The sequence below is a fragment of the Lipotes vexillifer genome, unplaced genomic scaffold (assembly GCF_000442215.2).
Source record: "Lipotes vexillifer unplaced genomic scaffold, Lipotes_vexillifer_v1.1 scaffold301, whole genome shotgun sequence".
NCBI classification, from domain to species: domain Eukaryota; kingdom Metazoa; phylum Chordata; class Mammalia; order Artiodactyla; family Lipotidae; genus Lipotes; species Lipotes vexillifer.
Genome location: NW_006792529.1, coordinates 1,087,006 through 1,111,751, shown reverse-complemented (window position 1 = coordinate 1,111,751; position 24,746 = coordinate 1,087,006). Strand labels below are relative to the sequence as shown.

General features: G+C 35.5%; 1 protein-coding gene across 5 annotated transcripts in view; it reads right to left on the bottom strand.

Annotated features, from left to right (window-relative positions):
• PTPN13 (protein tyrosine phosphatase non-receptor type 13) overlaps positions 1-24,746 on the bottom strand; it is a 230,421-nt gene that overhangs the window by 28,868 nt on the left and 176,807 nt on the right. For 3 of the 5 annotated variants that reach the window (XM_007465718.1, XM_007465719.1, XM_007465720.1), the window contains 17 exons: positions 24,267-24,730; positions 23,112-23,243; positions 21,732-21,825; positions 19,171-19,256; positions 18,309-18,471; positions 16,736-16,950; positions 16,523-16,621; positions 14,791-15,155; positions 13,441-13,621; positions 11,999-12,157; positions 11,211-11,382; positions 10,899-11,109; positions 7,476-7,546; positions 5,045-5,106; positions 2,695-2,788; positions 1,842-1,979; positions 1,654-1,742 (listed from right to left, as the gene is read on the bottom strand). In XM_007465718.1, the coding sequence (XP_007465780.1) occupies positions 1,654-1,742; positions 1,842-1,979; positions 2,695-2,788; positions 5,045-5,106; positions 7,476-7,546; positions 10,899-11,109; positions 11,211-11,382; positions 11,999-12,157; positions 13,441-13,621; positions 14,791-15,155; positions 16,523-16,621; positions 16,736-16,950; positions 18,309-18,471; positions 19,171-19,256; positions 21,732-21,825; positions 23,112-23,243; positions 24,267-24,730 (2,795 nt within the window). Of the gene's footprint in view, positions 1-1,653; positions 1,743-1,841; positions 1,980-2,694; positions 2,789-5,044; positions 5,107-7,475; positions 7,547-10,898; positions 11,110-11,210; positions 11,383-11,998; positions 12,161-13,440; positions 13,622-14,790; positions 15,156-16,522; positions 16,622-16,735; positions 16,951-18,308; positions 18,472-19,170; positions 19,257-21,731; positions 21,826-23,096; positions 23,244-24,266; positions 24,731-24,746 lie in introns of all 5 variants that reach the window. The other 2 variants (XM_007465716.1, XM_007465717.1) reach the window with 2 other exon arrangements.

Here is a 24,746-nt window from a genome sequence, read left to right as displayed (position 1 = left end):
CTTCCCGGACCAGGGCACGAACCTGTGTCCCCTGCATCGGCAGGCGGACTCTCAACCACTGTGCCAGCAGGGAAGCCCCAGGAGCTTGCATTTTTAAATGATTCTGTTTAAAATATTTTTTTTACAATGAGGATGTAATGTCTTCGTTATCAAAATAAAAAAAGCAACCTGAATGTAGTTTTCTGCTCTAAACTTTTGTTATAATAGCTCAGTGTAAAAGAGAATCTATATTATGTTAAGCTTTTTGTTTTTTTTTAAAGAAAAGGCATTGGATTTTGAAATGGAAATTAAAGATTTTTATTTACTGTCTTAGTTAAGAGACTTCAGAACATACATTTTAAGGGGTATTTTAAATAGTATTAATAAAAATATGATTATAGTATGATTTAAAATGTTCAGAAAACCTTTTTCAAAGAGCTTATTGTTATAATTATTAATATTTAGATAGTACAAAAGAACAATAACTTAAAAACACTACAGCATGATCCATTGTGAGCTATTCAATATTTGTGTAATCATTTTTTTAGATTAGGAAATACATAATAAAACAGATATAAGCTTCCTTGTATTTATACACATTAATTATATATAAGTATTTAATGAAAATAATCACGTGTATATGAGATTGTGTGTGGGTACATGCGTGGTAAGAATCCAGACCAGCTTAGTTTTGACAATTTTGAAGATGTTCAATAGGAAGAATCAGAAGACTTGTGAGGGAAATTATCCTAGAACAATGGGCAAGATCAGATTCATATAAATAGGGTGATGCCTAGTTTGAGCAGGCTTACATATTATTTATCTACTATTTCATGCTCTTTTCTTAGTCAGCTCAATGTCCCAGAAGATCTGAAGTCTTAGTCTTAAATAAGTCTATGATTACATTTTTGAAAATTAATTGTTTCTTTCTCTTCCTTCTTCTTCTTTTTTTTTTTTGGCTTGGGGAAACTTGAATAGTAATTCTTTCCCTGGCATAGGATGACTCTTAAATGCAAAAAATAAAATTAATCTCAGATGATTCCAACTTTGGGGTTTTATTTTTTTTAAGATTTTAACAAACGTATATACTATATATTAAGCACTAATTCCTGTACAGCTTATTTTTACTAGTTTGCATTCAACTAGTTTAATGTATTATGAATGTCAGTTTTCTAAATCTTTTAAAACATGTCTCAACTGAAATTGCAGAGCAATCAGAGCAAAAGCCATGGAATAAATGAAAGAATGAGATGTTTCCATGATAATTAAGACCAAGGATCCATGAGGGGCAGAAGACAACAAGCACTCAAGGATAAAAATCAAGTTTTCTACCTAGGTTAGGTATTAACTGGAATGGGATCTTGGAATTACCAACTTTTATTTGGGGTAATAATAATGAAGATGCAAAAAAAGAAAAAAAAAAAAGGTTTTCGGGCACTATTTTCCTGAATGGAAACCTTCACCAAAAGAGGTTAAATGATTTAAAGGCAAGTTCTTTCTCCAAAATGAGTAAATGACATCAGTTCTAATTCTTACTGAGGTTACTAACCAGCCATCAGGATATTATCTTTAATACTCAGAAGGGAAACCGTTAGGTAGGGAGAGGTAAGGCCTCATCAGAGAATTCTAACAAGATATAGCATCACAGAGTGTTTACCTAGGTATTATCCTTACCTCCGTAAACTCTTCAGGTAAAGGTGAACCATCATAGTCTGTATCTTCTGCTCTCTCTTCACATAACTTCCCACTGGTTTTCAATGCACCTGGGAAAGAAAGAAATAGGCCAAGAGGAATTAAAATGCTCTGTAGAGGCCTTTCTGTACTCCTTCTGTGTACCAACTTACTCATTCTGGTTCTTCTACCTGGAGCACAGGCATCTTGTGCTGCATTATTTTGGTTTAAAAGATTCTGAGCTTCCTCATCCACAACATCCAGCAGAGACTGGATAACTTCAGCTTCTTGAGGATCATCATAAATATCATCTTCTTGTACAACAGATTCTTGAAAAACAGTAATTTACATGGGATTTTACTTTAAAAAATACTGATATGAGAAAGAGACAATGTTTCAAATATAATATGCCAGGTCTTTCAAATTTTAAGCATCCACTTTGAAAAAGCAGCCATGACAGGAAAAGTGGTTTACATTAATGGGACCCAGGCATTTTTAGTTCTAGAACTACTTTGGCTGTTATGACAAAAGACCACACAAATGCAACTGAATAAACCAAAATCAATCCCTGTGATACACCTTTTCAAATGACATTAATAATTTAATGTTTATTTCCCTAACTTAATCCCAAATTGTTAATTTATAAAAGAAACTAAAGAAATTTCAACCAAAGAAGTTATGTTAACAAAGATTAAGGATATAATAGGGCAGCCAAAACAACCCCAAGAAAAAATGTCTCAGTTATTAGGTAGCCAGTGAATTGCTGCTTCAAAAAATACAAGAAACAATTATCAAACAAAACTGCTATCTCTTCAATCATTTAAAAATCATTTTAATCTTAAAGATGAGAATGAATACTGGACATTTGTACAGTAGTGCAGCTAATATTAATTTTATGCTGTTCTTTTATTTCTCTGAACAATAATCTTTCCTTTTAAAGCTACAGGAACATGTAAGGCAAATAAGAAAGGCTGCCAACATTTCTTTATTACTTGAATTATTAGGGTACTTAGAGTAACTGGATGACTCAATTTGGGAAACTACCTTTGGATAGAATCAGGTCTGCTGATTCCTTCATCTGATAGGTAGAACATTTTCCTTCAGGGTACAAAATTTCAATTATTTCTTCCCCATTAACCTAAAGTATAAAACCAAAGCAAATCATTAGTTTACTATTTTACTAACATCCAGGATTAGGGAGGGACTGCACACTGTCCCTCCACGTCCTTCTCCCCTTCTTTCTTGGTACAAAATCCTTTTTATATCCCCCCACCTTGGATACCAGTGCAATGAAATATGCAAAGGGTATGGGACTTTCCATCATCAGATATGCCTGGAAACACTAGACTAAGCAACATTAAATCAATATTTTTATTCTAAGAATTCTCACAATGCTTACTAATATAAATTTTGAGTTGTCAAAAGAGAAATGTATTATGTAGTATTTCCTAAATTTATTTGACTGCAGAAATCTCTTTTTAAGGCATATTCTATGGGATCTATCTTCCATAGAACTTTTTCGAAAAGTTAAATAGACCTACTAAACTTAGAAGTTCAGGGAAATGAAAAAAAGTCAATCTTTTAAGTATTTGTGAAGTTGTTACATGGACATAGTCTTCAGTTTAGCAATCTGATCAACTGTTGGCTATAAAGATTTTCAAATCTAGTCTAAACCTCATCTCAATTTAAGGAAAATAGCAATGGATTCATAACTATAAAGTAATAATTAAATGGAATGTAACTTTTAAATTCAGTGGTTAATTGTGAAGCACTTCATGGCACGTAGCCTATTAAAAGAAAGATGATTAGGGCAAAATTCAATATTAAATGATTAGAATAAATTAAAATAATTTTATACAAATAAAGCGTGGTTTGCTAAAAAAGGTTTTACTTTTTTTTATTAAGATAAAAGGTAGACCTAGAGTCTGTCATACAGAGTGAAGTAAGTCAGAAAGAGAAAAACAAATACCGTATGCCAACACATATATATGGAATCTAAAAAACAACAACAAAAAAGGTCATGAAGAACCTAGGGGCAAGATGGGAATAAAGATGCAGACCTACTAGATAATGGACTTGAGGGGGAAGGGTAAGATGGGACCAAGTGAGAGAGTGGCATGGACGTATATACACTACCAAACGTAAAATAGCTAGGTAGTGGGAAGCAGCCGCATAGCACAGGGAGATCAGCTTGGTGCTTTGTGACCGCCTAGAGGGGTGGGATAGGGAGGGTGGGAGGGAGGGAGATGCAAGAGGGAAGAGATATAGGGATATATGTATATGTATAACTGATTCACTTTGTTATAAAGCAGAAACTAACACACCATTGTAAAGCAGTTATACTCCAATAAAGATGTTAAGAAAGAAAAAGATAAAAGGTAGAGATAGTAGATGCAATGAAATTATCTCTTCATAAATAATGGTTACATAATGTCAAAAAATTTCACTGGATTGTAAAATTCCACTCTTCATGAGAAATTCATAGTACAGACATTAGTATTCAAGGACAGAATATCGTTTGGGAGACTTCCTGGAAGATTTTAACTCCAACAAAAAATGTTTACAATCACGAATAACAAAAGTTCTAATTCCAGAAATCTTGCTGAGCTGGTAAGATTTTCAGATTACTAGGAGGGAAATGCCTCAGCTCTGGATTTTACATGGAAAGATATTTGAGTAGTGAGGTTCAGAATAGATTGCATGAGATACTTGTGAGATAAAACAGTTCCATGAAATGAAGATCCAGCTGGAAGCTGTGTATATTACATGCCAGAAAGTAAAAAGAAATGTTAGCCAAACAAATGGGTATAAATGTAGCCTTAAATAAAGGGCTTGAAAGTGGAATTTAGTTACGTATTAAAATATTTTTGTTAAAACACCTCCAGATTTCCCTGTGATAATCTTAAATGATTTAGGTTCTTTCATTTTATTATGTAGCAAAGCATTTTCTATGTCTTTAAAAAAGCAAGTAAGCCTATTTCTTTTGCCACTACAGTTTTGCCTCACTAGTAGCAGAGATCTGTCATTTGAGAGTCACTGCTGGTCAATGTTAACCCACTCTTAATTACATTTTTCTCTTCTGGGTATCTAAGAGACAACCAAAAGAATTGTGCATATTAATAAAAAATCCCAGCACTAAAGCTATCTATATAAGTAATCAGCCTATTTAAGAGCTCAATGTGTGCCCAACGATGTAGGGTTACTTGTGTGGGGGCCTTTCATTGTGTGTTACTTAGTAAGTCCTATTAGTTCACTAAGTACACGTATCTAAAAATCAATACATGTGTCTAAAAAAGGCAAATATTTAAATATGAAATCAGTTTGGTTCAAAATACAAACAAGCTACTTATTTAGATAAGGAAGTAGGACACAGAGAAGGTGGCTTTTCACTTACCTTGGAGAATGAGTAATTAGGTGTGAGTGCCGGTTTGCCACAAGGCTCCACAATGTGATGACCTGAAGGGAGAACAGAAAGAAAAGGATGAGCCACTCAGAACCAGATTAGGGACAACAAAACAGTGAAAGAAAACCCATATTTCTGTGCATGTTCTTATTTTTATTAATACACTAAGAGAGGTCATATCACAAAGTGACTTAAAATCAACTAAATGGAATCAAATATTAGAGAAGGATTTATTCCAAGGACAAAGTCAATTTCTTAACAGAAAATAGTTTGCATAAAAGCTCAGTTTGGGCTAAATGTTTCTAGTGTGAGATACTAAATATAGATTTTCCCAACTAAATGGAAGAGACATTACAGGTGCTGAACTATATAGTCACTGGAAAAATAGCAGGTCCTTTATCTCATTTCACAAAGACTATCAATTTAACACAGAAAAATAAGTATGGATACAACTGGAAAGGACTTTTAGTATATTTATAAACCAAATGTGGATTTTAACTCTTAGATATCAGCACAAAAAAATCAATACATATATTAAAAATGATATTGTTTCCCCTACAGTTAAAAATTAGATTCATTATTTCCAGGAGATACCTTATTAAACTACCAGGAAAAATAATTAAAAAGTATACCAAAACTGAACCACTGGTTCAAAAGAATCATACTGGAATAGTATAAAGCACAATAGTTTATTATTTGTAATCTCTCCCACCTGTTCCCCGTTCCTCTCTCCCCCTCTGTCCCCAGGCAACCACTGATCTCCTTTGTCACTATAGATTAATTTGCACTTTTGTACAGTCTTGTATAAATTGAAATAATACAATATGGATTCTTTTTTTGGTCTGGTTTCTTTCATTCAGCATACCTATTTTATTTTAATTATGTTGTTGCATGTATCAACAATCTATTCATTTTTATTGCTGAGTAGTATTCTGTTGCTTGGATATATTACAAATGATTATTCATTCAACAGATTTTAGACATTTGAGTGGTTTCAGATTTTGGATATTACAAAGAAAGCTGCTAAAAAATTCCTGTACAAGTTTTTGTGTATGAATATATGCTTTGTTTTCTCTTTAGTAAACAAACAGGAGTGGAACGGCTGGATCATATGGTGGGCATATGTTTAAATTTTTAAGAAACTGGCAAATTGTTTTCCAAAATGGTTGTACCATTTTACATTTTCATCACTACAAGAGAGTTCCTATTACTGATACTATGTGATTTTCAGAATTCATAAAGAAATTAGGCCTGAGAATCCCATAAAGACAGATTACTAGGCAGTTTCTACAAGGGGGCAGGGCACAGCTACCCTCCTCTGCCTTGAAAGTTACAAACAGGAGTCTTCTCAGAGGTCACTAGAAAAATGCTCTCCTGACTGTTCTGTGAGGTAGTTTGACTCTAATGTGAACCACAACTATTAGAAAGCAGCAAGAAGGACCCCTAAGGCATTCAGATAACAACAGAGAACAAAGATAATCAAACTACAACTGCAATTGGCAGATTTCTTTTAGCTATTTTGGTATTTAGATACTACTGCCTGATAACCTAAAAGTTTAGCTATATAAGTACTAAGAAGTTCTGGATTTACATTTCAAATACTCTTTAAGTTCAACCACATTCCCCTGTATCTAACATTCTTATATGAATACTATCAATAAAAGCTACATTTACTGAGCCTGATTATGTAAATGAGAGCATGGAGTCAGAGATCCTAGGTTTAAATTCTGGCTTGACTATTTATTAACCCTGTAGCTTGGGCAAGTTATCAAACTTTTCTGTGCCTTGGTTTCCCCTTCTATAAAAGGAGGATAATAGTAATACTAGTCTCACAGGGTTGCTGTGAGGATTTAAGCACCCAGGGGAATGCTTAGTCCAGAAAAAGCATTAAATTAATGTTTGCTGCCACAACTATTAAGATTACAATTTCTATTACTATGCTAGAATATAAGACAGATACTTTGTTTACTCATTGCTATATTCACAATGCCCAGAACACTGCCTGGCCTAGAGAAGAAATTTAGTAACTGTCTGAAGAAATTATTATGTGACAATAATTGTGGTAAGTATATTATTGTATTTATGTCTCATTATAACCTTAACAGGTAGATACTATTAATGTTCTTATTTTACTGGTAGAAAATAGAGGCTTAGATACAGATCAGGTAACTTGCTAAGGTTACACAGGACTTTTAAACTCAGTTCTATCTGGCTTTAAATGCCATGCTGCTCTACTCTTTCCTATTATGCACAGAATATTAGAGATGCTTTTATTTAAGTATAATTTTTTCACTCAGATCCTGCAAAACAGTCTGGAAGGGCAATAAAAACATTTTGGTGATAGTATCCAAACTTGCTTTTGGGGAAAAAAATAGTTACCTCTCTATAACTACTTGCTGTCATAAAATGATTATATCCTTACCATTGGCTTTGGCTGACTTTGGAGCTGAAACAGCAGACGTCTTAGAACTGGGAACCACTGGATGACCATCTCTGTGTTGTTTACAAAAAACAAAACAAAACAAAACGCAATTGCAAATTATTTAAGATGTTTGTTTAAATATCCTTCAAGCCATCTGTTAACTATTTAGCCTCAGGAGCTTTATTTTAGATGGGCTTCAGGGGGTCTAGGTACTTCCTGAAGCTGCAGACAAAATTTTATCAGGGTTCATCTATACATGCTTGAGGGAGACATTCTTGACTGAAAAAAAGATTAAGAATCACTTCTTTACATAATCTTTCTTGGGTTTCAGTTCAATACATCACCATATTTTCCCTCTCATTTAAAACACTGGTAATATTCATGATCTAATAACTTAGTCATCTGTGACTTCTGAGTGTAGTTATCTTTGAACTATCACCTGAGTGACAGTGAACTAAGTTTTGCCTATCTAAAGCCCCTGATACATGTTTTTCTTTGGAATTATTTAAAGTGAAAATCTAGACAAAATACATATATTCAAAGCATTAAAGAATAGTACCACCCAACATGAAAAACAGTCAAGAGACAGCACCTTGGAAGAGGATTAGAATGTGATTTTATTGTTGCTAATACTTGAAAGAAAAGGGAGGTTGCCTAAGGTATACAGTGTTGGGAGAGGCAATCAGCCATGGGTCCTAAGCATCCCTGTATGTTCTTGCTGGGTACCTCAGAAATGCAAAGGCTCTAACCACTTTTTATCTGGGCCAATTCTCAAGGCTATGTTCAGGGTGAGCAAGCTTGAGGAATTACGTAATCTCTCTCCCCAAACAAAATGCAAGCTTTCTTACAGGCTGCCATAAAGTGGTGGGTTCCCTGGCTCCTCTTACAGTACTCTTCTCCTGTACTATAACCCACTGCATGTACAGAAACCCACTAGGCCCACATATGTCATCTCCATGGGACTTGGAGGACATGGGAACCGACACCAATACCATGCTCATGCTGCTTGCTGTGCCTTTAGTAATAAGGTCTTTTGTTTCTGATACAGGAGTTTCATATCTTCTACCAGCATTCATAAAACAATAACTGGTTAGTTTATTAGTTTGCAAATAGGGTAAAATTACAGACACTTTACAGCTCTTGACAAATAATTACCACAAGTATACAACCCTCCATTACTGTTACCCTGTAGACTTTATTTTATTATTTCTTTAATTTTTAAATAAATTTATTTATTTTATTTTTGGCTGCATTAGGTCTTTGTTGCTGCGCGCGGGCTTTCTCTAATTGCGGCAAGTGGGGGCTACTCTTCCTTGCGGTGCGTGGGCTTCTCATTGCAGTGCCTTCTCTCGTTGTGGAGCACGGGCTCTAGGCACGCAGCCTTCGGTAGATGTGGCACATGGGCTCAGCAGTTGTGGCCTGTGGGCTCTAGAGCACAGGCTCAGTAGTTGTGGCTCGTGGGCTCAGTTGATCCGCGGCATGTGGGACCTTCCCAGGCCAGGGCTTGAACCCGTGTCCCCTGCGTTGGCAGGCAGATTCTTAACCGCTGTGCCACCAGGAAAGCCCCGCTATGGACTTAAAAGAGGGCAGAAATAAAACAACAGAGGAGAGAGAGCTGGAAGAAGAATGAAGGGTAAGGTAACTATGACTGCTACTACTGTATCTTTAGTGACTTCAGCAAAGATGAAAGTAGAAAGAGAAAAGAAACTGATTTTAGACCCAGGGTAAGGGGTGCTCTAGTGATTTGGAGGCAAAAAATTCATCTAGATCTATGGTTAGCAGAAATGTTTTCATAAAAACATTTTCCAGGTTGTTTGAACACTTTCCTCCTCCACTAATTAACATTCAGGTACACCTATGAAAATAACTGTATGCCAATCTAATTTTTAGAAATATTGAAGAAAACCTGTCAGGGGTTATGTTCAAGGGAAAAAGTATACCATCTAACTTAAAGGTTCAGAAGGAAAAATGGGTTTATGATCAAATGATTTAATTAACAGTTTCTATATTTTGGAAGACATACTATATAAAACTCACCATGTATCGCAGATACAAATGTGAAGTTTTCTCTTATGTAACATAAGACCGTAATCTAGAAAGCCTGGGTTCATGTACGTGTGGCAGGCAGAGTAATGGCCCCCCAAAGATGTATGCATTATAATCCCCAGAACCTTTGAATATGTTACCTTGCATGGCAAAAGGAATTTTGCAGATGTGAGTAAATTAAGGATCTAGAGATGAGGAGATTATTCTGGATTATCTGGCTGGGCCCAATGTAATCACAGGGGTCCTTATAAGTTAAACAGAGAGGTAGGAATGTCAGAGTCAGAAAGATGTGACGACCAAAGCAAAGAGTGCTGTGATTGCTGGCTTTGAACATGGCAAAGGGCTATGAACCAAGGAATATGGGCAATGTCTAAAAGTTGGAAAAGCAAGGAAATGGATTTTCTCCTGCAGCCTATGGAAGGGAGCTTGCCAACACCTTGATTTTAGGACAAAGAATTTGTAGTAATTTAATAGTAGTAAGAAACTAATACATAGGGACTTCCCTGGTGGTCCAGTGGTAAAGAATCCACCTTCCAGTGCAGGTGACATGGGTTCGATCACTGGTTGGGGAACTAAGATCCCACATGCCGCGGAGCAACTAAGCCCCTGTGCCACAACTACCGAGCTCGCACACCTCAGCTAGAGAGCCCACCTGCTGCAAACTACAGAGCCCACACACCCTGGAGCCTGCACCACAACTAGAGAGGAGAAAACCCGCATGCAACAACTAGAGAAGCCTGGGCGCCGCAACAAAGAGCCCACGCACTGCAATGAGCACCTCAACGAGTGCTGCAACAAAAAGATCCCACATGCCGCAATGAAGACCCGATGCAGCCAAATAAATAAAAACATTAAAAAAAGAGAAACTAATACATACTTTTTTCAATTTATTTCCATTATTAAGTGAAAGAAAAGTTGCTATTAGCATTTTTTATAACATGAAATTGTCATGAGGTATAGTGAATGTGATGGTCTATGCCCCATTGGTTGTAGACATGACGTTCAGGTAGGACTGACTGTGTCCCAGCTGTGGGAATCGGCCAGGACTGGCCTGGCCAGTCAATATATTCTTATCCCTTTTCATCAGGGCTGGTCTTAATTTAGGTCTAAGGCAATCAGCACACAGCCCTTGCTTTACTACAGTGATTGGTGAGACTTGTTTGAGGATTGCTCTGGATAGTGTGGGATGCAGGTGCGAGGCATGAAAACTGGCACAGACATTTGACTACTATGAAGGAAACACATAAATTACTAACGCTCATTCACTTAGTCTGTGAATTACTAATTCAGGAATATCTTTAAGAAAACCTAGTATCTTTTAATGGCCTGAAATGCATGTGCACACACAAACAAAATCCGTGAATAACTGCAGAGTACCTTGTTGCTTTCAGCACCACTGAAGGCAGTGACATGTCTAATGCTCTCTTAGCTTCTTCCAAAGTCATTCCTTGTGTGCTGACTCCGTTCACATAGTGGATGATGTCTAAGAGCTGGAGATTACCCTCAGTGGCTGCAACTGACCTCGGATTGATATCACTAACATATACCACTTGATGAAGGCTGTCGTGACCTCCAGATAAGGAAAAACCTTCAGGAAACAGAAAAATATTTTTTTCCTTAGTCTTAACAGTACTTACTCTTAATCTAGCCAAGAAAACTCACACTGCACAAAGCTTGAATTTGCATTACCCAGCTCCTCTTTGTTGCATGTAAATGTAATATCAGGTAGCAAATCAGGCAGCATTAGCATCCTGGGTAATTCTAGAACTCGGCCAAGAACTAATCTGACTGTCTTGGGCGCAGCTCGGAGTAGATTCACTGCATCTGTGTGAGTCATTTTTGTAACATCTGTATCATTAACCTATAAAAATGAGAATGGGGCAAAGTAGGATTACAATTACTGGAACACAGAAGTTGCAAACAGAATACAGTAATTTCCCTAACTTTTTATACAATTTATTTTAGCCAGTAGGAGATTCACAATAAAGAACTGTCTCTAGTTTATTGGTAATCCCCTCTACTGTGGAAATGATGAACACAATGACCAAGTAATTATAAATGAAATAATAATGTAAAATACCTAACAAATGTCATTACTTTGCTAATACAGAAAATTTATTCTTATAGCAATTTAAGAAACTTTCTCTTCCTGAGACTCAAGATAGCTTGTTTAATGCCTTAACTGAGATTAAGCATTTTCCAAATTATTACTATATAAAGGCCTTTACTTTTTTTTTTCCCCTAGTATACAAATGTATTTATTTATTAATTTTTTTTTTTGCTCAAAATAACATTTTTTTTTTTTTTTTATTTTTTAACAACTTTAGGCCTTTACTTTTAAGAGGTGGAGAAGGAAAACATAAACCAAGCAGTGAAATAGAGTATTATATTAACTCAACCTTCTTGCTTTTCCTTCTTCAGCCCTGGATTGATCTTTGGCCACATTTGCACAAATAGAGTCTGCTTAAATGTCTCACCTTTATGAGCCGGTCCCCAGGTCTTAGCCTTCCATCACTTTTGGCTGGATCCTGAATGACATCATGAACATAACAACCAATACTCTGATTGCCTTTGGTTACTGTAAAACCCAGGCTTCCTTTTTCCGACTTAATTAGGGTAATGTGGAGTTCTATCATCTCCTAAGGGAAGAAAACAGTGATTCTTTTAGGTTGTCTATTTTGCTGTAAAGGCAAAGAGAAAGACAAATATTATTTCCATTGATTAACACAGGAGGACACTACACCTTAAAAGGTACTTAACTTGCCCAAGTGAAGAAGACACGTATGTCCAATTCTAGAAAATGCCTCCCTGCCCATGTAAGAGTTGAGTTTAAATTCAACATTATGTGCTTGTCTAGAGATAGCTGAGACAGAACTTACTCATGCTTCAATTCTTGTATTTTCAGAACAAACAGAGACAAACACCCATGCCAAGAGCAACAAAAGAAAGTTTTTTGGGGAGTAAATACATGAAGTCTGGGTGACTAAATATCACAACTTGAGGTATTTGGTTGTAAATTTTTTTTTTTTTTTTTTTTAAGATTTCAATTGAGACAAGGTTGGTTACAGCTTACAGGCATGATGACAGACTTCTAAGGAAACTGTTCAAAGATTATATTCACTCTGTTGCTGAGAATGAAATTGAAGATGTAGATGCTACATACACACACACACACACACACACACACACACACACACGCAATTATAGGAAAATGAAGTATCTGGAAACATTAACTCCAAAATGTTTATGGTTGTTGAGTGGTGAGATTATAGGTGGTTTTAATCTTTGTTTTCTAATTTTCCTATAATAAATATTTATTACTTAGGTAACAAAAAAGAAACAGTATTGAAAAAGGGTGATTTCAAATCAGTGTTAAGCATATTATTCTTGGAAATTTGGCTGGCTTCCAAACTGAATTTGTAGCTTTAGAAGTTCTAGGGCTATTAGTAAAGAAAAGGATTCCATTTAGGCACCCATAAAACAGTGTGGAGGAGAATAAAATTACATTCAAACTTGATTAAAAATTAAACAGGTAACTCATCAGAATTTGGGAAATAACAGGTACTGTGCTAGGTGCTCTACATATGTTATTTCATTTAATCCTCACCACAATACTATGAGGTTACTAGTCTCATTTTAGAGCTAAAACTACTAAGACTCAGAGGATTAAGTAATTTGTCCATAGGCACCTGTCAAACTGCAGCAAGTCAGTGGTAGAGTCAGGATTTATACCCAAGTCTTTTTGCCTTTTGCCCTAATTCTCAGCAAAGAAACATACCAGCCAGATATGTTATCTATTTACTGGACATAGATATGAGGCTAATCTAAAAGACGGCCTTTTCCCTAAAGGGAAACTGTAGAGGACTACATTTTACTTGAGAAAATATGGAATTTTCTTCATACAAAGGAAATAACTCACCAGTTCAAAGTCTTCAAGGTGGTTTCCCAAGTCATTTTTCAAAGACGTCAAGCCTTCCTGTCTAGTTGGCTCAGAAGTGTGACATTTATGATATTTATCCATTGCATTAGTGGAAGCAGATTCCGACTGAGATTGACAACTCTGCCCAGGAGTTACATTAGGTGGTCGAGGGGAAGGATTACTACAGAGACAAAGTAAGACTATTTTCAAACACATTGCAATGTCAATATAGTAAGTTTGTGCCACAAACAGAAAATGCTCAACAAATATTTATGTTTGCTTTTTATTAAGATCCTAGGCTACTTTTTGTCTGATTCTGGACTATGAATTTATTTCACATCTGTCCTATGCTAACATTACTGATTCTTATTCTCTGTCTACCTCTTTAAGCTGCATAAGTCAGTATGAAAAGTTAAATAGGTATACTTTTGTTGTTGTTGTTGTTGTTGCTTGCAGTATGCGGGCCTCTCACTGTTGTGGCCTCTCCCCTTGCAGAGCACAGGCTCCGGACGCGCAGGCTCAGTGGCCATGGCTCACGGGCCCAGACGCTCCGTGGCATGTGGGATCTTCCCGGACCGGGGCACGAACCCGTGTCCCCTGCATCGGCAGGTGGATTCTCAACCACTGCGCCACCAGGGAAGCCCTAAATAGGTATACTTTTGACTCCTCGTTGTTAATTCAAGGCTGAAGCTAATGTTATCAGAAGCCTAATGTGTGTTTCAACATAAGAAAAAGGAAGAAATAAGAAAAGAGTAAGTCTTATTCTTGTAGTTATTTTGGATGACACAATAGGAAAAAAACAACAAAAAAAACTTGAACATATAGATAGTTGGACCTGAATATACCCAAAGTTGTAACTAAACCATAAAATGTCTGAATAACTCTCATAGGTATAGATGTAGTCTGTCCCTCTGTATTCCTCTATGCTTTTGATCATTTCTTCTGTCCCCCTCTTCAGTACTCTTTTATGTCCTACCTTTTGCAAACTCTCTACCCACTTCCTCCCTACCGCTTCCCTTTATGTGTCTACTCCTTATTCTTCTATCCCATCACTATCGAAATAGGTCTGTTCTTCTTCTGATAAGTAATATGAATGATGGTGAAATACAAAAAACTTTAATTACTAGTTAATATGCTCAAAAGAGCAGCAAGGCTCAGGTCAAATGGGTAGAGAGTGTGCTAACTAAAACTGTCAGATACAATAGCTAGATATCCAATAGAGTCACCTTCTGCCTAACAATTGTGAGGTTCACAGATAGACACATTTCATTCTTAGAGAAATGGAGGTGGCTGCTCTTGTTACTAACACCAACCAGCTGCTTTGAGGGCTACACATAATATTGACAATACCTGTCCTCAAGTTCTGGTTTATTAGGTGTTTTCTGAGGATAGTAAAACATGGTACAAATGGTATTTTCTTGACTCATGAGTGTGTCGTGTTGACTTTGTGCCTGTGACACCATGTTGCTTAGAGTCTGATGCAAAGCTGAACTCCAGCTCATATTTGGTATCTTTGCTGGAGCTTTCACTAAGTCGTCTTCTCCACTCCCACTACTGTCACTATAACTGTCTCTCCTGGATGGAGACGTGCATGGTTTCTTGCTTTTGTCAGACATTTCATTTTCATCTGAGCTGGTGCCTTGCTCCACACATGCTGTCTGAAGAGGGTCTTTACTGTTGTTTGGAGGTACTTGTGCTGGAGATTGCAGTGGGGTCTGTAATGAACACATTTAAAAGAGATCAGAGTGTGACAACTTATATTAACTTATATTTTCATTTGGTTGAAAATGAACATGTTAAACATAAGCACTTCCTATTAAAATATTCAATTCACTTTTTTGATAACAAAAAATGTTATTTTTTCTCTCATTAGAGAAAAAATCATATATAAAATTAACAGCTGTTAATACTGTACAGCTTATACTTTCATTCATAATTAGAGTTACAGTATATATTAATATCATACTTTGTACACTGCTTTCAAAATTTAGGTTTCTACCATGAGTATCTTCTGAGATCCTTAAATATGCTTTGAAAACAACTGCATAAACCGTATAATAATCTTACAGATGGCTATAGCTTTAATTTATTTCAGAATTCTTTTATTGGATACAGAGTTGTTTCTAGCTTTTCACTATAAATAGAAATCTAGAACTTCTTTGTATGTAGATTTTCACCTGAGTTTCTCATTATTTCTTTGTAATTTCCTGTAACAGAAATAGAATTTTCTATATTCAGCACGTAAGATGTTTTTAAAGGCCTTGCTAAATATTTCCAGATTGCTTTCCAGAAAGATTGTATCAATTTACATACTCAAGAAATTTCCACTCAGTTCTTCCTATCTGGTTCCCAAAATCAAGTAGTCTCTTAAAATGCTATTTATAATGCACCTTACAGAAATGTTACTTTCCTGTTAATGTCCTTATAATACTCCCTCCTTCTCCCAGATATAAGGGTTAAAGTTTCTGGGGCCAGACACTCCTGCCTTTCATACACAGGTATCATGTTCATTGGTAACGGAGCACTATTTTAAGTAGCCAGGCCAGAGGCTGTCTTTCAATTAGATTATTATTCATCTATGTATGGATTCCCACCTATCAGTATGCAATGTATAAATAACCATCAAAATAGACTTTGGATCCTTTAGCTATTCCTTAACATAAGAAAGGAAATGGACAAACATACTCCCTATGTGATTTCTAGTATTAAAAGTTAAGGCAAAAAATCTTAAATAATTCTCATTTTCATCTAAACTAGCTCAGAATGAGGATTACATTTCCAAATTTGGTTCAATGAAGAAATGGACAAAAGGTTTTTGTAACCATTGTTTTATGTCTTTTTCTATTTATGTTTGGAAAATAAATTCCTAAAATCCTACAATCCTACAATCTTAGAATTGCAAGGGAGGGAAGAGAAAGTGAACTAAATTACTTTATATTACATAGATTACACTCAGAGATTATGTGACCCACACAAGATAATACTCCTAGCTAAAAAAGTAACTAGGATGAAACCACTATAACTGAATTCATCATTCAATTGATACTCTGTAAATATAGAAATTACTTTTCCTAAGTCTCACCAAAGGAGCAGGGTCAATTTCTGGTAGCACACCAGGTGGTGGTCTACAGAGAAGCAAGGATACTTCTGGAGATGTTCCCCTGAGAGTGGATATGACTTCCTGTGGGTACCATGAATGAGAAATAAAGATACAGTTAAACCAGCATTATGAAATCATTCTGAAAAGCCAATCCAACTCATTAAAAATGCTGCACTCCACATGCTGGGGGCTCACCTGCTGAGACAGTCCTTTCAAAGAGGCTCCATTCACTTTCAAGATAACATCTCCCACATCAATTTGTCCACTTTCTGCTGCTGGCTGTCCCGGAAAGAGCTTTTTAACCCTTACTATGCTGATGTTCATTTGCTCGGGTATAAGATTATCTTCTCGAGAAAAACTGAACCCTAGGCCTGAGCTATTTTTAAACAATTTCACCTCAAATGTATTCTCTGGAGAAAAAAAAAAATACAGAAAGTAAATATTCTTAACAGGCTGTGTATACATATGAACATATAAACATATATACTTTTAGATACATTTTAAAAAGCCCATTTCCACCATATTTACAGCTTTATATGCAATTATTATATGCTTATTCTATATTTAAATCCTATTTCACACTCTCTATTATTAAGAAAACTAAAGCTGCATGAACTAATATGCTGTTTGAACAGAAAAGTGGGTTCTGAAATAAGGATTCTGAAAATGAAACTATGTTTTAATTCCATATGTTTTATAAAACTATACAATGACAGAGAAAAAGAGGGAAAAAAACAAGAAAGGAGAAGAATAAGAGAAATTCAGGTATACAATGGGAAAGAGATGGTAAGAAGAGCAAAACAGATGATAGAGAAGGGTTAAGGGCAAGTGAGGTGACCTAATATTTAGGTGAGGTACAATTTATTCCAGAAAACTGCAAAGCATTGTGATAAAATTCTCACCAACAAAAGAAATTAAAAGAACAATAACCCAGAAAGCATGAAAAACATATTTAGAGAAAGAGTAATGGAAGAAATAAAGAATGTAAGCCAGTGAGATTAAGTGGATACACTAATTTTATTTTCATAATCAGGAAAAATAATATAGGTTGGGCTGATATTTTCTTTTTATTTTGGAGAATAATTCAGAGTTGCTAACATTTGTATAATCAAAGAAAAATTTAAAATAAAGACAAAACAATGACTATATACCACCACCACCATTTATAAAGTAAAGGACATTTATAACCTCAAAAGGAAGATAGATGGACTCAGAGGGCACTTCCGTATTATGAACACATTAGCCTTATGTAAAACTCACTACCACATCAGTCTTAATTTCCTTATTTTACTTCCAATTAGTGGTATGTCCAAAGGCTAGCAAAGTTTGTAAGAAAAACAAGTATCTGGGAACTGTTAGTGAATTTCTGCCCAGGCTTAGCTTCACAAGTCCATATAATTAAACAGAAATATAAAAAATGTAAGAGTCAAGGTTTCATATGGGTTTGAAGCCATTCTCAGCAATTATTTATATTTATCTTCTTCCTGTACAAATTTTATTTTGAATTTGACAACTATTTAAGGCACTATTAAATGACCATAATTTGCTTTGTGCATGATTTCATTATCCAAAGCCTGTCAGACTTCAACAGCTACAAACGTGTCTGTTTTTTTTTTTTTTAATTTAGTATAGTGCTGCATCAGATTACTATTTACACTTGACAAGAATAAATAAAGAGACCCAGGTATGAATTGTGAACCAACATGTAAAAATCACATTTTAAATAATCCAGGAATAAGTTTAATGTGACAGTCTCCCAAGGTCTGACCTTCAGTAACAAAGCTGTAGTCTTTGACATGAGTCATTTTCTTCATCATTTTTTCTGGGGCTTGACTTTGGGCACCTGGATCTGAGAGGGTACACTGTGGGGTTACAGGGACATGTTCTTTGGATGCTGGAGACTGTCCCTTTTCTAACAACAGATGAACCACCTGGACAAATAGAACAGTACTTCATTAACTTAGAAGAAAGCTTTATAAGAAAGTAGGTGAGTTTTCAGGACTTCGTATAGTTGATGGTATAAAATCATTTAAAGTAACTACCTGGTCTACCAAAATACAAGTAGAGGGAGAAAAAAATAGAGGGAAAAAGCAAGGGACTGAAAAATTCAAAATCAAGGTTTTGAAAACTGTATAAAAAGATAAACTATTAGAAAGAAAAAAATTCTATTATAAAAATAATATAAACATGTTATAGAAAATTCAGGTATTAAAATAAAATCACCACTAACCTAATAATATAAAGATCTTTATAAATAATTTGGTAAACTCCTTGACTCAAAATGTATTAGACCAATGTGAATTTAGCCTCTGGGCTGAAATAACTAGAAGTGAAAATCACTAGATATTTGTACATGTTTATGAAAAAAATTTTAATGCGATCTGCTTCCTTCCTCCTGTCAGATCTCTGATAATATAATGGCTAAATGTGACAGAGAAAGCCAGCTTCCTAAATAAAAATCCTCATCAGAATACTTGCTTCCCAGTTTGGAGGGGAAAATACAAGCATGTTTACATGAATCAGGCTTTGTTTCTTGACTAATAAATTTGGAGATCTCAGTGAAATTGGTATTATTCACACATTATTATGTTTTATGGTATCTAGAAAAGGTTGGTATAATGATCTATTACCTGTCCTGTATTTCTCAGTGTCTCCACAGCTTGCTTATGAGTAGCTCCTTCCAGACTAACTCCATTGACAGCTAGGACACGATCACCTACAAATTAGGCAGTAATGTTGAAAGAAGCAAATCATAAAATAAAGATTCTACATGTTCTTTAATACCTTATGGTCTCGTTTTGTACTACTTTGCTTGAGGAGAGACTCAGACAAATTCTGGACAAAACTGTGTCACAGAGTTTCTTTAACATGTACTTAATTCCTTTCTCAATTCTATGGCTAATCATTTTAGAACAGGATATTGTATATATTATAAAATCAGTTTAAATTAGGGAAAAAAGATAAACTGAACTACAAATGTAGAGAGACTGGAGAGAACAAACCTATTTAGTTCTTATTAGAAATGCAGATGTCAGTGTTTTTGCAAGGGCACTATCCCTTTTGCAATCTCTGGCAATTTGCTTCTTAGAAAGTATCAATACAAAACATGAACTAAAACACTGTCAAGATATTTTCTGATACAAGAGAATAAGCTTAAAATAAGAGTTTTTGGCCCACCTCCTAGAGTAACGAAAATAAAAACAAAAATAAATAAATGGGACCTAATTAAACTTAAAAGCTTTTGCATAGCAAAGGAAACCATAAACAAGACCAAAAGACAACCCTCAGAATGGGAGAAAATATTTGCAAACAAACCAACTGACAAAGGATTAAGCTCCAGAATATACAAGCAGCTCATGTAGCTCAACATCAAAAAAACAAACAACCCAATCCAAAAATGGGCAGAAGACCTAAACAGACATTTCTCCAAAGAAGACACAGATTGCCAACAAACACATGAAAAGATGGTCAACATCACTATTATTAGAGAAATGAGAATCAAAACCACAATGAGGTATCACCTTACAATGGTCAGAATAGCCATCAACAAAAAATCTACAAGCAATAAATGCTGGAGAGGGTGTGGAGAAAAGGGAACCCTCTTGTACTGTCGGTGAGAATGTCATTGGTACAGCTGCTTTGGAGAACAGTATGGAGATTCCTTAAAAAACAAAAATAGAACTACCATACGACCCAGCAATCCCACTAATGGGCATATACCCTGAGAAAACCATAATGCAAAAAGTCATGTACCACAATGTTCACTGCAGCTCTATTTACAATAGCCAGGACATGGAAGCAACCTAAGTGTCCATCAACAGATGAAGGGGTAAAGAAGACATGGCACATATATACAGTGGAATATTACTCAGCTATAAAAAGAAACAAAATTGAGTTATTAGTAGTGAGGTGGATGGACCTATATATGGAATCTAAAAAAAAAAAAAAGTTTCTGAAGAACCTAGGGACAGGACAGGAATAAAGACGCAGACGTAGAGAATGGACTTGAGAACATGGGGAGGGGGAAGGGTAAGCTGGGACAAAGTGAGAGAGCGGCATGGACACATATACACTACCAAATGTAAAACAGATAGCTAGTGGGAAGCAGCCGCATAGCACAGGGAGATCAGCTCGGTGCTTTGTGACCATCTAGAGGGGTGGGATAGGAAGAGTGGGAGGGAGATTCAAGAGGGAGGGGATATGGGGATATATGTATACGTATAGCTGATTCACTTTGTTATACCACAAAAACTAACACACCACTGTAAAGCAATTATACTCCTATAAAGGTGTTAAAAAAACAAACCAACAAAAAACAAAAACTAAAAATAGAACTACTATATGACCCAGCAATCCCACTACTGGGCATATACCCTGAGAAAAACATAATTCAAAAAGATACATGTACCCCAGTGTTCACTGCAGCACTATTTACAATAGCCAGGACATGGAAGCAAGCTAAATGTCCATCGACGGATGAATGGATAAAGAAGATGTGGTACATATATCCAATGGAGTATTACTCAGCCATAAAAAGGAACGAAACTGGGTTATTTGAAGTGATGTGGATGGACCTAGAGTCAGTCTGTCATACAGAGTGAAGTAAGTCAGAAAGAGAAAAACAAATATCATATATTAACACACATATATGGAATCTAGAAAAATGGTACTGATGAACCTATTTGCAGGGCAGGAAAAGAGACGCAGATGTAGAGAACAGACTTGTGGACACAGCGCGGGGAGGGGAGGGTGGGACGAATTGAGAGAGTAGCACTGACATATATACACTACCATGTGTAAAACAGATAGCTAGTGCGAAGCTGCTGCTACAGCTCCGTATAGCACAGGGAGCTCAGCTCAGTGCTCTGTGATGACCTAGAGGGGTGGGATACGGGTGGGGGTAGGGGTTGGTGGTGGGAGGGATGCTCAAGAGGGAGGGGATGTATGTATACATGTAGCTGATTCACTTTGTTCTACAGCAGAAACTAACACAACATTGTAAAGCAATTATACTCCAAAAAACAATTTTTTTTTGGAATTATATCAAGGAGTTTTTTAATGCTGTAGTCTTAAAATAATTGATATGTTATTTCATATTATGAATAATTTGAACATCTGTATCAACTTTCCAATTTCTTCTTTATTTGTTGAAGTGATAATCCTATATGTAATTCCCATACACACAGTCTACCTTTGTGAATTCTGCCATCGGACTCTGCTGCTCCCTTGGGAATAACAGCTTTCACATAAATGCCACCATGTCTGACACTGGTATTCACACCTCCCTAAGCGGAAAAAGACAAATAAAATAGCATTTTGTAATATGAAAAATTTCCCACTCTATCTTTCAAATCTGAGACATAGAAAGCATTCAATTCATCAGCCAAAGCAGCAGCATCACATCAGCACATGCAATTATTTCAATACCCAAGAATATTTCTAGTAAGTTTTCCAAATGTTAAAGCAGTTACTTTTTTAGAAAAATTCTTTATTCAGAAAATAACATGCCAGATCTTGACTGTATGAGGAGTTGCTCTTCCTTTTATAAGTCTATACCATGCATTACACACAAGCAGCAAGCAAAAATCCATCCATGCAATATTAGTGTGAGAATATAACTGTCAGAAAAAACAGCATATGGAATAATATACTTCAGATCATATTTGCTAATCTGAAAGCAAATCTCATGAGTCAAGGGAAAATTTTCTTTTCATTTTAAAAGATGCTGGTATAGAAGTTTTGTTACAGTGTAGATGAGATCTAATGAGTAGATTCTCCATCTCTTGTGGATATTCAGCTTTTATTTCCCTTCACAATAGGAAGATAATAAAATTCCAAAGAAGTTACAAACAAGGGGGAAAGGGTTACAGTATTATTAAAACTGAAAGAAAAGTAGGTTTGCTTTTTGATCTCTATATGTTAAGAGTGCTATTTCTACCTTACTTCTAAATGGCTTTTCATAACAATATCCTTCAAATGTCATAAATGATAATGTTACACTTAGGGTACAGTGAATTCATTAATAGAATTCTAAAGTAATTTCATCAAATATCCTATGCTCATATTTTAACTACTTTAAAAGTACTACATATATTCTTGGGAACTTCTAATATTAAGATACTAATCATATTTACATGTTAAGATGTATTATGAAGTGAAAGGCCATATAAACATTTATTAGACTTTAATTATTTATAATGTAGGTTAAAATGTATTATTCCACGCTAATGCAGAAGACGTCAAATGTATACAAAACATACTTATTTGATAATAAGTTTGTTACTTATTAACAGAATATAATTTTATACTTTTCAAGTCTTGTATTCAGATTAAGCAAGTATGAGATCTATGGGGGAAAACAGCATTTGTCTAATTTCTTTTAAACCACAGGAAAAAGTGAGTAGCACACTCAAGTTTTTTAAAAGAAGTCTTAAGATATAATTCAATTTTTAATTTTGGAAATATTTGACAAGTTTCCCTTTTGAAGCAAAATAATTCAATTAATAAATTGACATACAATAGGCTGCTGGAAATGGAGAAGAAAACATTTGAAAACCTTGTCAAACAGTACCGTGACACTTATCCCCAAGCTGTTTTCATTTTTAGCCAGTTCAACCTCAAAGATATCTCCAGGTTTAGGAGGTGATGAAGGAAAAGTTTTAAAATTCATTTTGTTGGATGTATTCATTGAGGAGGAAGATTCCTTAACAAAGAAAAACAAACAAAAGGATTTCTTGTTAGAGTCAAACTGAATTATTAATGGAAGATCAATATGTGTTTTTTTAAAAAATTAAGAAAAAGTAAGACATTAAGGGACAGAGTAGATCTGAAGATCATGAAGTTTGGAAGAGATCTTAGGGATCATCTAATCCAATGCCTTCATAGTTTATGGTTGAGGAAATTGAGGTCTAGAGATTAAAGGGCTTTCTTTAGGTCAAACAGATATGGCAGAGGGAAGCCCAGAACCCAGTTCAAACCTGGCTTTTACATAATCCTTATCCAATGCTTTTTATACACTCAAATTTAGAAAATATTTCCATTTCATTTAAAAAACAATACATATCAAGCAGTAGCTTTTAACTTGGGCCTTTAAGATGAGCAGGCCTCATGTTTACTTTGCTAATGTTTACAAATCCACTATAAACACAGACACAACAGCTAAGCCCAGTTTATAAGGACATAACTCTCTTACGAGGAATGTTTTTCAGTGAACAAAGGGCTTAAGGTTCTTTTCTGAACCCGCTTGTGAATATGCGTATAAATTTATATAATTTCTAAAATTTCTAGGAAATGAACAATTTTCTATTTTGTTGCTCTTATTATCATACATTCAGAACTTCAGAATAATTTAGGCTATCAATAGTAAAGTCAACTGTCCATTATATGAGCTATTTAGGAACTATTTTTTCAGATATTAAATTTTCTTATTAATATAAATATCAAGAGATAAACAATTTATAGAAAACAATCATATTCTGATTATTCATTCCTTTATGTAATCATGTAGCAAGTTCCCAGAATGACAGCCATTTTGGAGTTAGTATTCAAAGCTGCTAATTTCTCTGAAAGTTAGCATCAAATGCAGTAGCAGTTAGTAGCATAATATATAAATTATTTCTTTCCAGAACAATGTACTCAGTTTATAGCAGATTATTCTGCTCTGTAATATATTTGCTGTTGTTTGCTTTGTTAAGTGAAAAAAACAAAGATTCAAATTAAACAATGCCTTTTTTTGTGTTTGATGATCCTGACTGCTGGAATAAGTGGCTTCATCCATGTCTGAATCTCCACGGTCAGAGTAATCTGTTGCATCATAAATGCCTGCTTTTTTATCTTTGCTTTGGTTACTGTCAGTAGAAGTCCCCTTTTTCTCAGTGGCTTTGGATATCACAGATGGGGAAGGGCTGCCGTGCTGTGATTCCTGCCAGCTTCGGTCACCTACATGGCTGACAAAGAAACCATTGACTTGGCTCTGGGACAAGCTGGCACTCTCAGTCCTGGAATCTTGAGAACTCAGGCTTCCCTCCCGCAGGCCCCCAGACAGCCCAAATGAGCTATCTGAGATGTGCCTTGGGGTGCCACGTGGCCAGCAGTGATCCTCAGAAGAATTTACAGCACTGTCTTGCACGTAGGAAGCTTTCTTCATGTAGTTTTTCATGCCAATGCCAATGTGCACAGGAGCAGAAGGCACTGAAAAGTCAAAATC